The sequence below is a fragment of the Saimiri boliviensis genome, chromosome 3 (genome assembly GCF_048565385.1).
Source record: "Saimiri boliviensis isolate mSaiBol1 chromosome 3, mSaiBol1.pri, whole genome shotgun sequence".
NCBI classification, from domain to species: Eukaryota; Metazoa; Chordata; class Mammalia; order Primates; family Cebidae; genus Saimiri; species Saimiri boliviensis.
Genome location: NC_133451.1, coordinates 123,703,867 through 123,716,359, shown reverse-complemented (window position 1 = coordinate 123,716,359; position 12,493 = coordinate 123,703,867). Strand labels below are relative to the sequence as shown.

The 12,493-nt window shown below is 39.1% G+C and overlaps 1 protein-coding gene and 1 pseudogene across 4 annotated transcripts in view; one reads left to right on the top strand and one right to left on the bottom strand.

The window, feature by feature from the left end:
- Positions 1-12,493, top strand: part of KLHL2 (kelch like family member 2) — a 117,535-nt gene that overhangs the window by 82,927 nt on the left and 22,115 nt on the right. For all 4 annotated transcript variants that reach the window (XR_012516957.1, XM_039479194.2, XM_010332084.2 and 1 more), the window contains 3 exons: positions 4,302-4,411; positions 7,701-7,817; positions 9,578-9,727. Coding sequence is in view for 3 of the 4 variants with exons in the window: in XM_039479194.2 (XP_039335128.1) it covers positions 4,302-4,411; positions 7,701-7,817; positions 9,578-9,727 (377 nt within the window). In the remaining variant the exon portion in view is untranslated. The remainder of the gene's footprint in view (positions 1-4,301; positions 4,412-7,700; positions 7,818-9,577; positions 9,728-12,493) is intronic.
- Positions 3,151-3,269, bottom strand: LOC120367814 (U2 spliceosomal RNA; annotated as a pseudogene).

Genomic DNA, 12,493 nt, shown 5'->3' with positions numbered 1-12,493 from the left:
TTCTGCCTTCATTTCAATTATCCAGTTGACATTCGGGAGCCAGTTGTTCATTTTCCATGAAGTTGTGCAGTTTTGAGTTTGTTTTTTAATCCTGAGTTCTAATTTGATTGCACTGTGGTCTGAGAGACTGTTTGTTATGATTTCTGTTCTTTTGCATTTGCTGAGGAATGATTTACTTCCAATTATGTGGTCGATTTTAGAGTATGTGTGATGTGGTGCTGAGAACAATGTATATTCTATGGATTTGGGGTTAAGAGTTGTGCAAATGTCTATTAAATTCTCTTGGTCCAGCTCTACATTCAAGTCTTGGATTTCCTTGTTGATTTGCTGTCTCATTGATCTGTCCAATATTGACAGAGGAGTGTTAAAGTCTCCCTCTGTTATTGGGTGGGAGTCTAAGTCTCTTGGTAGGTCATTAAGGACTTGCTTTGTGTGTGTGTGTGCTCCTGCATTGTATACATATATATTTAGGATAGTTACTTCTTCTTCTTGTTTCATTGATCCTTTTATCATTATGTAATACCCTTCTTTGTCTCTTTTGAGCTTTGTTGGTTTAAAGTCCATTTTATCAGAGACTAGGATTGCTACCCCTGCTTTTTTCTGCTCTTCATTTACTTGTTAAATCTTCCATCCCTTTATTTTGAGTCTGTTTGTGTCTTTGCATGTGAGATGGGTCTCCTGAATACAGCACACTAATGGTTCTTGGCTTTTTATCCAATTGGCCAGTCTGTGTCTTTTGACTGGGGCATTTAGCCCATTTATATTTAATGTTAATATTGTTATGTGTCAATTTGAGCCTGCCATTTTATTACTGGTTGGTTGTTTTGCCCTTTGGTTGGTGTAATATCTTCATTGTGTCTTTGGTTTTACCATTTGCTTCTTTTTTGCAGTGGCTGGTACTGGTTTTTTCTTTCTGTGTTTAGTGCTGTCCTCAGGAGCTCTTGTAGGGCAGGTCTGGTAATGACAAAATCTCTCAGCAATTGCTTGTCCATAAAGGATTTTATTTCTCCATCACTTATGAAGCTTAGTTTGGCTGGATGTGAAATTCTGGGTAAGAGGTATGCCCTTACCCAGTTGCTCAGGCTGGAGTGCAGCGGTATGATCCTAGCTCACTGCAGCCTAAAACTCCTCTGCTCAGGCAGTCCTCCTGCTTCAGCCTCCCAAGTAGCTGGGACTACAGGTGTGCACTACTGTGCCTGGCTAATTTTTAAATTTTTTGTAGAGACAGGATCTCTTTTTGTTGCCCAGGCTAGTTTTGAACTCTTGGCTTCAAGCAATTCTCCTGCCCCAGCCTCTCAACATGCTGGGATTACAGGTATGATCCACTATGCTTGGCTTCCCATATACTCTAAATACATTATTTATAATACCTAATATAGTATATATGCTATTTAAATAGTTGTTTTGTTATTGTAATTTTTTTTTCAAATCTTTTTTATTTGAGGTTTGTTGAACCTGCAGATGTAGAACTTGTGGATATGCAGGTCCAACTGTATTTGTCATTTTCTTCTTCAATTTCATATTAATTTCAGTGAAATACCTTGCTTGGTCAAGTCCGAGTTTCAAACAATTGTGTCAAAAATTTTTGAGTTTCACGACCGGGCGCGGTGGCTCAAGCCTGTAATCCCAGCACTTTGGGAGGCCGAGGCGGGTGGATCACGAGGTCAAGAGATCGAGACCAGCCTGGTCAACATGGTGAAACCCCGTCTCTACTAAAAATACAAAAAATTAGCTGGGCATGGTGGCGTGTGCCTGTAATCCCAGCTACTCAGGAGGCTGAGGCAGGAGAATTGCCTGAACCCAGGAGGCGGAGGTTGCGGTGAGCCGAGATCGTGCCATTGCACTCCAGCCTGGGTTAACAAGAGCGAAACTCCGTCTCAAAAAAAAAAAAAAAAAAAAAAATTTTTGAGTTTCAAAAAATTTTGTAAATACAAACATTTTAGAGCTGCTTATTATTTTTATAATTATCTTGTGGTAAACTTTTTTTTTTTTTTTTCCGAGACAGAATCTTACTCTGTTGTCCATGCTGGGGTGTAGTGGCATGATCTCAGCTCACTGCAATGTCTGCCTCCCAGATTCAAGCAGTCCTCCTGCCTCAGCCTCCCAAGTAGCTGGCAGTACAAGTGTGCACCACCATGCCAAGCTACCTTTGTATTATTAGTAGAGACCGGGTTTTGCAATGTTGGCCAGGTGTCAGACTCCTGACCTCAGGTGATCCACTCACCTTGGCCTCCCAAAGTGCTGGGATTACAGGCTTGAGCCACCATGCCTGGCCAACCTTTTATAAACAGAATAGTTTTTCATGACATTTATGAAAACGCAGATTTTATTTTTCAAATTTTGTTGAAGAGGAAGCCAACCATTCCTTTTTGTGGTATGTTGAAATACATATTTGAAATGGATCTTTTATTTCTCCTTATAAAATCCCTTTATAAACCCTTTTTTAAGTTAAATTTAATTTTTTATTATACTTTAAGTTTTGGGGTACATGTGCAGAACATGCAGGTTTGTTACATAGATATACACGTGCCAAGGTGGTTTGCTGCATCCATCACCCCATCATCTACATTAGGTATTTCTCCTAATGCTATTCATCCTCTAGCCTCCCACCCCCTGCTATCCCTCACCTAGCCCCCCACCCTCTGACAGGCCCCAGTGTGTGATATTCCCCTCCCTGTGTCCATGTGTTCTCATTATTCAACCTCCACTTATGATTGAGAACATGCATAAACCCTTTTTAAAATAAGGGTTTTATAAGGTGAAACAAATATGGTTCATTGTGACAACCTAGAAATTAACCTAGATTTTCTAGCAAACTATTACTTTAGAATTTAGAATATTAACTTAAAGCTAAATTATTGAATCCTTACTCTCTACAGACACAGTTTTAGGTGCTTTATAAACCACTAGCTTATTTAATCCTCATAGGAATCTTAATATTTTTATTATTCTCATTTTATAGATGAGGAAACCAAGGCTTAGGGAAATTACGTAACTGCCCAAGGTTATACACGCTAGCACATGGCAGAGCTGGGATTCAACCCTGGTATGTCTGACTCTGCAGCCCAAACCACCACATTCTCTTGTGAGCTCATACTCTATGAGGGATGGATTTGCAAGAAAGGTTATTTTATAAAAGATTCATTCTTTGTAAGTTTTTCAATCATTGCACTTACAGTCTTTCCACCCTTGGATAGAGGACATATCAGATATTAAACGGATAAGAACAGATACTACAGTTGATCTTAGCCAAAAGGTCAAGAAGTGATCTCCTTTCCTGCCCCCACTTGGGAAGAGTGGCCATATTTGTGAAATCAAGGAAAAAATTTTTTAAGTATTTAAGAATTACTAATTTTACAAGTTTCTGTATATGGATTGAGTCATAAAATCATATAATTTGATCCTGAAATAAACTATTTATTTAGAATTCAGAGGTATCTGTATCATAAAGCAACTCTATCTCTTTTTAAAAAAATGTTGCTTGTATATTCAGATTGGCCAGCATTTGAGATTTCTTTAGTTTCCAAGTAAAGCGGGCTTTCTTCCTTACTCCTTAAGAAACAACCCTCTGTTTTACATGATAGGTTGTAGGATATGACAATATAACATCATGTTCTTTATCTGACTTCCGTAATCAAAAGGTTTTACAAATTTAAGTACTGAGAATGTCATACCACATTAGGAATAGATTTTTTTTTTTTTTTTTTTTTTTTTGAGACGGAGTTTCGCTCTTGTTACCCAGGCTGGAGTACAATGGCGCGATCTTGGCTCACCGCAACCTCCGCCTCCTGGGTTCAGGCAATTCTCCTGCCTCAGCCTCCTGAGTAGCTGGGACTACAGGCACGCGCCACCATGCTCAGCTGATTTTTTGTATTTTTAGTAGAGACGGGGGTTTCACCATGTTGACCAGGATGGTCTCGATCTCTTGACCTCGTGATCCACCCGCCTCGGCCTCCCAAAGTGCTGGGATTACAGGCTTGAGCCACCGCGCCCGGCCAGGAATAGATTTTTTAAGCCCAAAATACCACCATGTAAAACAAGAGTGATTCAGCTAAGTGCATGTATATTAAGGCAGCTTCCCTACTTATGCTGCTACTGTGCTGTAGTATAAACAAATCAGGTACTTCCTCAGGTATCTCTGAGTTTGTTTGGGTTTGTCTTGTTAATTCTTGCCTAGAGTTGTGCAATTTGTTTTCTCCTTCTTAAGTTTGCTTAAATTAAGAAAACCCTTTTTTAAGCAGCTTGAAACTATTAGAATGGAGTGTTGATGTTAATGGATTTTCTTCTTAATTTCCAAACAGAGCATCATTTTGCAGATGTCGTACTTAGTGAAGAATTTCTCAATCTTGGCATTGAACAAGTGTGCAGCTTAATCTCAAGTGACAAACTTACCATTTCCTCAGAAGAGAAGGTAAGGATATTTTTCTTTTCCCAGCATGCAATATGTTTCCTTTTTTTTTTTCTTTTTTTTAAATTTCACTTTGTTTTGTAGCTTTGTGATCCTGTATGTATAGTGGCACCCAGTGATGTTTCCTCTGGAAGCTAAGAAACTTAGCTAGTTACTTCAGGAAAGGATTCTGGAGAAAAAAAAGAAACTCAGGACTTGTTGGTTGTCTATGTAAATTACTCTGTGTCTTCCCTTTGTGAGAGGTTCCCCACATTTTTAGACATAGGGTTTTGTGCTTGACCTCCACAGCAAGAGCTTGTGCACATTAAACTATCTGAAACAAATGCATTTTTGGAAACCAGTTTCTTCCTACAACTTGATGTATATAGGAATTACGATATGAACACAATATTTGTTACTAAAGTAGTTTCCATGTCTTCTGAGTTGAAAGAGGTTACCTAGGATGGCAAAGTTTTGGCAGTTCTAGACTGAACATGCTTGATTGTCACCTTCCTTTAGGTTGGTTGATGGTCACCTTCCTTTAAGTTGGTTCCCTGTGACGTAATACCTCATTCTGCCAGTCGGTCCGTCCTTCCTCCCTCCCTACCTTTCTCCCTCTCTGTGCAGCTACTGCTTCTGATCGTAGTCTTTTGTCTCTCCACATTTTGGGTTGCCGTTGTCAGCCACCTGCACTTTTCATATAGCTGGAGAGAGAAGCTCCTGTTAGTGGGCTGTTTTTCTTTGGGTGGGTTTTGTAACACATGGAAATCAGAGCACAAAAGCTGTGAAACATTGTGCTTAGAGGAAATGAAACTTGAGTTTCTCCTATATGTGCTTTGCATTTAAAGTTGTGTAAACTCTGATTCTCTTTCTCAAGGATATTCATTTCATCTGGGGGTAAAAGACACATTTACTCTAATATTTACAGTATTAAAAAATGTAAAAGTGTTTGTGAGATATGTAATATTAGCATACTAGAAATACAGAGGACAACGACATTACTGTTCACATTTAATAGACAGGTATTGAGTGCCTATTTTGTACCAGACACTGGCATGGGCTCCTAGAGAAGAGAAGAGTAGCAAAATAGAATTTTTTACCCACAGACTAGTGGAACAGCCAGTAGGGTAAATAACTGATTACAGAATGCTGTAAAGGGTACCATGGGAGTACTTGTTTTTTCCAAGGATGGGGATAGGGATGGGGATGATCGTTCAGCTTGGTTCAGATACATATTTCAAGTCTGAGTTTACCAGAGAAATAGGGATGGGTGGGAATGCAGAGGGCATTCCAGCTAGAAGAAGCAGAATATACAAATGTAAAGAGATGTGAAAGAATAATTGTATTCAAAGTGTTCAGTATGATGGGAATTTGGAATATGAGAGAGTGGTGGAAGATAAAATAGGAAGATGATCTAATAAAATATCTTCTCAGTTATGTTAGCGAAAACTAACTTTATTGTAGTGATGAAGAGCCTTCGAGGGGTTTTAAACAAGAGGAGAAAACCATGCTAAAACCTGCATTATAGAAATATCATGAGGGCTGTTGTGGTTTTCTGCTGCTACCTAAGTCATTACAAAATGTAAAAACATAAACAATAGCCATTTTATTATGCTGACAATTCTATGGTCAGAATTCATGCAGAACAATAAGGACAGCTTGTCTCTGCCCCACTGTTTGAGGCCTCAGCTAAGGTGACACAGATGGCTGGAGATATCTGGCATGGTTCTATTGTAGCCATAGATCTGGAGCTTCAGTTCTTCTGCACATGGCATCTGATGGATCTGTAATGTCCAGTCTGGCTCCTCCACTCACTTTTGTCTGGCTCCTGGGCTCAGGATTGATTGGTCTTTCTCTAGGTCTCCGTCTCTCTCCCCTCTTTTTCTTCTCTGTAACTTGCTTGGGTTTCTCATGGCGTGGTGGTTTCAAGTAGCCAGACTTCTTACATGACATTTGGCTTCCTGCAAATGAGCATTTCAAGAGACTAAAGTAAAAGTAGTGAGACCGCTTAAGACCTACCTTCAGAAATCACAGTGTCACTTCCTCCACACTCTACTGGTTACACAGGGCCAGCTTAGATTTGCTGTGGAAGGTTACTGTATAAGGTATGCATCTGGGATATGTGGTTTATTAGGAGACTATCTTTGGAGACTAGCTATCGTGGTGGTGGGCAGAATGGACCAAAAATGAGGTGAGGGCCAGATAAGAGGATGTTGAACTCATACCAGTGAGCAGTAGGTTTTGATGTGGGATGGTAGAAGCAGCGGGTAGAGAAGACAGAACTGAGAAATATTAGATAGAATTGCCAGAAAGCAAACTGTCTTCTTCACTTAATCTCTAGCACCTGACACATAGAGGCACTTGATAAATATTTGTTGTCAGAATGAATTAAAAAGGGGTGTTAATTTTAATGTGCATTATTTTTAGTTTCTTGCTTTATTCCTGGATCAAAATAACCTATTTTTGGTCTCAGCCATTTGCATGTTGTCAAACATTTCTTGCAAACCTTTAAAGAGTATTAAGTGATATATTCATCGGTTGAAAGGAAATAATGTAGACAGTGTCTTCATATTAGCTTATTAGCGTTTTCACAGTATGTATCATAAATGATAATGCCCTTATTTTTTAATTTTTTAAAAAAATTTCAAGCTGGGCGCGGTGGCTCACGCCTGTCATCCCAGCACTTTGGGAGGCCGAGGCGGGTGGATCACGAGGTCAAGAGATCGAGACCACCCTGGTCAACATGGTGAAACCCCGTCTCTACTAAAAATACAAAACATTAGTTGGGCATGGTGGCGCATGCCTGTAATCCCAGCTACTCAGGAGGCTGAGGCAGGAGAATTGTCTGAACCCAGGAGGCGGACGTTGCGGTGAGCCGAGATCGTGCCATTGCACTCCAGCCTGGGTAACAAGAGCGAAACTCTGTCTCAAAAAAAAAAAAAAAAAAATTTCAAAGTACCACATTTTAATATATTCTACTCTTACAGTCTATTCCTCAAACCCTCGATTTATGTGTATAGTCAAACATTTGTTTGTAAACCTGAAGAAAAAGCCAAACCTGACGTATTTATAAGGGTACATGATTTTCATTCCACAATATCACTTTGCTTTATTATTTTGGGTAAATAGAAAAGGAATAGGGTGAATGACTTTGTAAGTACATTGCAAGTTAGGATTTTGAAAACATTTGAGCTGTGAATTAAACTTGGATGTCTTAGCAAGAGTTGTATATAAAATGTTGTCTCATAGTTTATCCGGATGCCTTGGTACACAATTCATTTCTTATTTTTTCTTCTCCTGTATTTTATGCAAGGTATTTGAAGCAGTAATTGCGTGGGTGAACCATGACAAGGATGTGAGGCAAGAGTTTATGGCCCGACTGATGGAACATGTGCGGTTACCCTTGCTTCCTCGGGAATATTTAGTTCAGGTAAATGTGTAGGCAAAACATACAAATCCACATAGCACCATGTCACTGGTCTGACAGCATGTAGATCCCTATCAAGCAGTAATAAGAGCTGTAGAATGCAGATCTGTGAAGTACAGGACAGAAGACAGTCAGGGACCTTGCAGGCTTGAGTGCAGTGGCACTATCTCAGTTCACCACAGCCTCCACCTCCTGGGCTTAAGCAATTCTCATATCTCTGCCTGTGGAGTAGCTGAGACTATAGGTGCGCACTACAGCCTTGGCTAATTTTTGCATTTTTAGTAGAGATGTGGTTTTGCCCTGTTGGCCAGACTGGTCTCAAACTCTTGACCTCAAGTGATCTGCCCACCTCGGCCTCCCAAAGTATTGGGATTACAGCCATGAACCACCACGCCCAGCCGCCATTCCCCGCTCTTAGAAGTTTGCTTCTGCCCCTGTTTTTGATTTGGGTAAGTAAGCTCTGGAACTTATCAAGGTAGTATTTGTGGTCATTTAAATGCATGCAAATAAATGTCCCTGTGGCAGTCACTGCTTTGCATCTTCTTTACTGTTTTTTCTTTTTATAGCCTCTTTTGATTCCCCTGCAGACCTGGAATTTTGAGGTCTGACCCAAATACTGTTTAATTTTACTTCATAATTTAATAGTGACATGCATTTGATTTCTGTCTTTATTTCTAAGCTGAGGGAAAATGTTATTTGAAATAAATATGAATAAATGATTCTTTAGTGGTCTCCAAATAATTTTAAATTTGCTCTTTTATTATTAGAATCCTAGTAGGAACATTTCAGCATTATTTTAATAGTTGAGACCATTGGAAGAATCATTTATTAAGAGATTAGGTTTGAACATTTTAGGATTTCCTGAAACCTCATTACTTTTTGTGATCTGTGTAATCATGGGTCTTCTGGTATTAAGAAAATGATCCAAAAGGCTGGGTGCAGGCAATGGCTCACATCTGTAATCCAGCACTTTGGGAGGCTGAGGCAGACAGATCGCATGAGGCCAGCAGTTCAACACCAGCCTGGCCAACGTGGCAAAACCCCATCTCTACTAAAAATAAAAAATTAGCCTGACATGGTGGCAGGCATCTATAGTCCCAGCTACTCAAAAAGGTGAGGGAAGAGAATTGCTTAAACCCGGCAGGTGGGTTTTGCCAAGGTTGTGCCACTGCACTCCAGCTTGAGCCACAGAGTGAGACTCTATCTCTAAAAAAAAGAAAAGAAAACGAACCCAAAAGCCTGTCCTGCATTTGATGTCAGGCTAGACAGTACAAGACTTATTTGTGTTATAGGCACAGTGCTTTAAGGTATTCTTAACCTCTTTTCTGGATATTTTACTGGCTCGCTTGTGTTTGAAAAAGGTATCATTAACTTATTAGTATTGCCTTCTCCACCTGAAGGATGCATTATCTAAATTTTGTGTCTTGTTTTTCTTACTTTCTGGCTTGATGGTTAAAGTTAAAAAACAGGAGATTATAATATCTAAAGAGTTCATCATATTCTATTGCTAACATTGAAGTTTATCATTTTTCATTACAGTTCTTATTACCTAAATATGTTATTCTTTGCAGGCCAGATACTTGAGCATTTTTGGTTTTATTTATTTTTCTCTTAGTTGTATTTATAAACTTTCCTCATTTACGTTTAGACTAAACTAAAGGGCATAGTTACTGTTTTTTTCCTCTCTTTTCCTTCTTTTTCTTCGGCAATTTAATTGTGAAATAGCTCTACCTTCAGGGGGTGTGTATGATTTCTTGTTACAGAGGGTTGAAGAGGAAGCATTGGTCAAGAATAGCAGTGCTTGCAAAGATTACCTCATTGAAGCAATGAAGTATCATCTGCTGCCGACAGAGCAGCGTATATTAATGAAGAGTGTCCGGACCCGGCTGAGGACACCCATGAACCTTCCCAAAGTAGGATTGTTGCTCATGCATGTTATTACCTCATGCAAAAGGCTTCTAGTGAAGCTGTTAGTTCTTTGCTCATCTGAATTTCCATGATTTATTCTTTGTTTTAGTTTCTCTTCAAGAGAAAACATGCCTAAGAATGCACTGTAGTGTATGTAATTCAACCTCTATTGATTTTATATGTTAAGGGTGGGGATTGTTTGGTTCATTTAATTTTTATAAACTGCATGATGTCACTCTTCTGGAACAGAAGACAACTGGTTTTTGTCCCTTGAGTTTTATTAGTTCTAATTATAGTAGAATGCTCTAATGACAGTCTAAAGAAAAAAATCAGACCAGGTAGAAAGATTTCTCTGCAGGCTGGGAGCGCTGTGGTTCATACCTGTAATCCCAGCCCTTTGGGAAGCTGAGGCTGGTGGATCACCTGAGGTCAGGAGTTCAAGACCAGCCTAGCCAACATCGTGGAACCTTGTCTTCACTAAAAATACAAAAATTAGCTGCATGCGGTGGCAGGCACCTGTAATCCTAGCCACTTGGGAGGCTGAGGCAGAGAATCACTTGGACCCAGAAGGCAGAGGCTGTATTGAGCCAAGATTGTGCTACTGCACCCCAGCCTAGGCAACAGTGCATGAGGCTCCATCTCAAAAAAAGGAAAAAACGAAAAAGAAAAATTTCTTTATAAGCTAGGTGTTTATTTAATAACTGAAAACCCAGTAGTTGCACAGAATTACACATTAGAACTACAGATGATAAAATGGCTTGTTCAGTTCATCTCATTGCTGTTCCCTGTTGTATACCATTCAATGGTTTCCTGCACATCATAATTAGCCATTTCAGCATACATTCCCATGTCTTCCCATGTCTCTCGTGTTCATATTTTCCTATGTAAATGTTTATATTCACTTTTGTCTTTTTAACTGTGGCCATTCATATTTTACTGGTTCAATTTTTTTTTACAAAATAACCCCTCATTTGTGTCTCTGTTGGCAATTCCTTCTGCTCTGTTACATCTTTATAGTACGCCCAATACTTTAAGCACCATTTTGCGAGATCTAATCAGACTGATTCATAATATAAAGCCTTTATTTATGTAATTTATTTTTAACGCTTGTGTATGTTTTGGGCAATGCTGGATGAAGAAATAAGAATGTTATCTCCTGTTTTCTTATATCATATTTAGTTATTACTCTATCCTTTCCATTGAATTATGTTTTTAAAATTCTTTCACTTTAATACTTTTACTTAATATTTTTCTAAGTTTTACTTTGGAGTCTACATCAGTCATCTCCAAACTACGGCCCCCGGGCCGCATGCAGCCCCCTGAGGCCATTTATCCGGCTCCCGGCCGCACTTCAGGAAGGAGCACCTCTTTCATTGGTGGTCAGTGAGAGGAGCACAGTATGTGACGGCCCTCCAGCGGTCTGAGGGACAATGAACTGGCCCCCTGTGTAAAAAGTTTGGGGACGCTCAGTCTACATGTTTAATTGCTGCAAATCTATATTGGTATTGTTTTTCTGTTTTGCCTGCTACCAACAACAATTCTCAGTTTAAAACTAACTGCAGATTTGCCAGGGTGCTACTGACTTATTTTTCTAGATTGGTAATAACTATTTTAACTAGAATTGATTTCAAAACTCTCTTGGTGACACTTTGTTAGAAGTACCCAGCCACTGACACAGTCTTTTTGTGGAAAGTTTTATTCTATATGATTATGTTTATTATCTAAGCCAAAATAAGTAATTTAGCATATAATGTCTGATGAGGTTGAGAATCAAATGGATTCTCATGACATGACTTTTTAAAATATCCTTCTGCGTGTTATTTGATCAGCCCCTAGAAGTTCAAATTCTTAGGGCCGGGTGCGGTGGCTCAAGCCTGTAATCCTAGCACTTTGGGAGGCCGAGGTGGGTGGATCACGAGGTCAAGAGATCGAGACTATCCTGGTCAACATGGTGAAACCCCGTCTCTACTAAAAATACAAAAAATTAGCTGGGCATGGTGGCGCGTGCCTGTAATCCCAGCTACTCAGGAGGCTGAGGCAGGAGAATTGCCTGAACCCGGGAGGCGGAGGTTGCGGTGAGCTGAGACCGCGCCATTGTACTCCAGCCTGGGTAACAAGAGCAAAAAAAACTCCGTCTCAAAAAAAAAAAAAAAGTTCAAATTCTTTTCTCAAAATCTTCTAAATTTTTACTCAGAGTTATTCTTAGTTAAGAAAGTGTATTTACAAGGCATTCACTTCCTATCCTGATTTGAAAATTGGTGTTTGCTTTCTTTAAGTTTTCTGATCTCTCCTCAGTTCTCCAAGATTTTTCAAAAATAATTATAAGTGGCTCAGTAAGTACATTCGCTAGTTCCCTTAATACCTCAGTATTGATGCCATCTGGGGCTGCTGATTTTATACATGTTTACATTTTTAAAATACCCTTACACCTGATTTTATAAGTGCCCATCTTTTAAGTCTTCATTAATTCATATTTATTCATCTTATTTGGTGTCAGTTTTTGTTCTTACAAAAAAATCCATACATAAAAATTGCTGTCTTGGCAGTAAATTTAAGGTTGCCATTTATTTTATGCTAGTCTTTTCCAATCCCTTCTAAATAATGTTATATCTTTAATACTTATTAAATACTTCATATTTTTAAAAAAGAATTTCTTCTTGCATATTCCTTCTTCTGGTATCTTTAAACTTTCCTATCTTTAGCTATGCTGCAGAGATCTTTAGAGTAAAAATGAATTCATTTTTGATTCCTGGAATAAGCATGCCATTTTT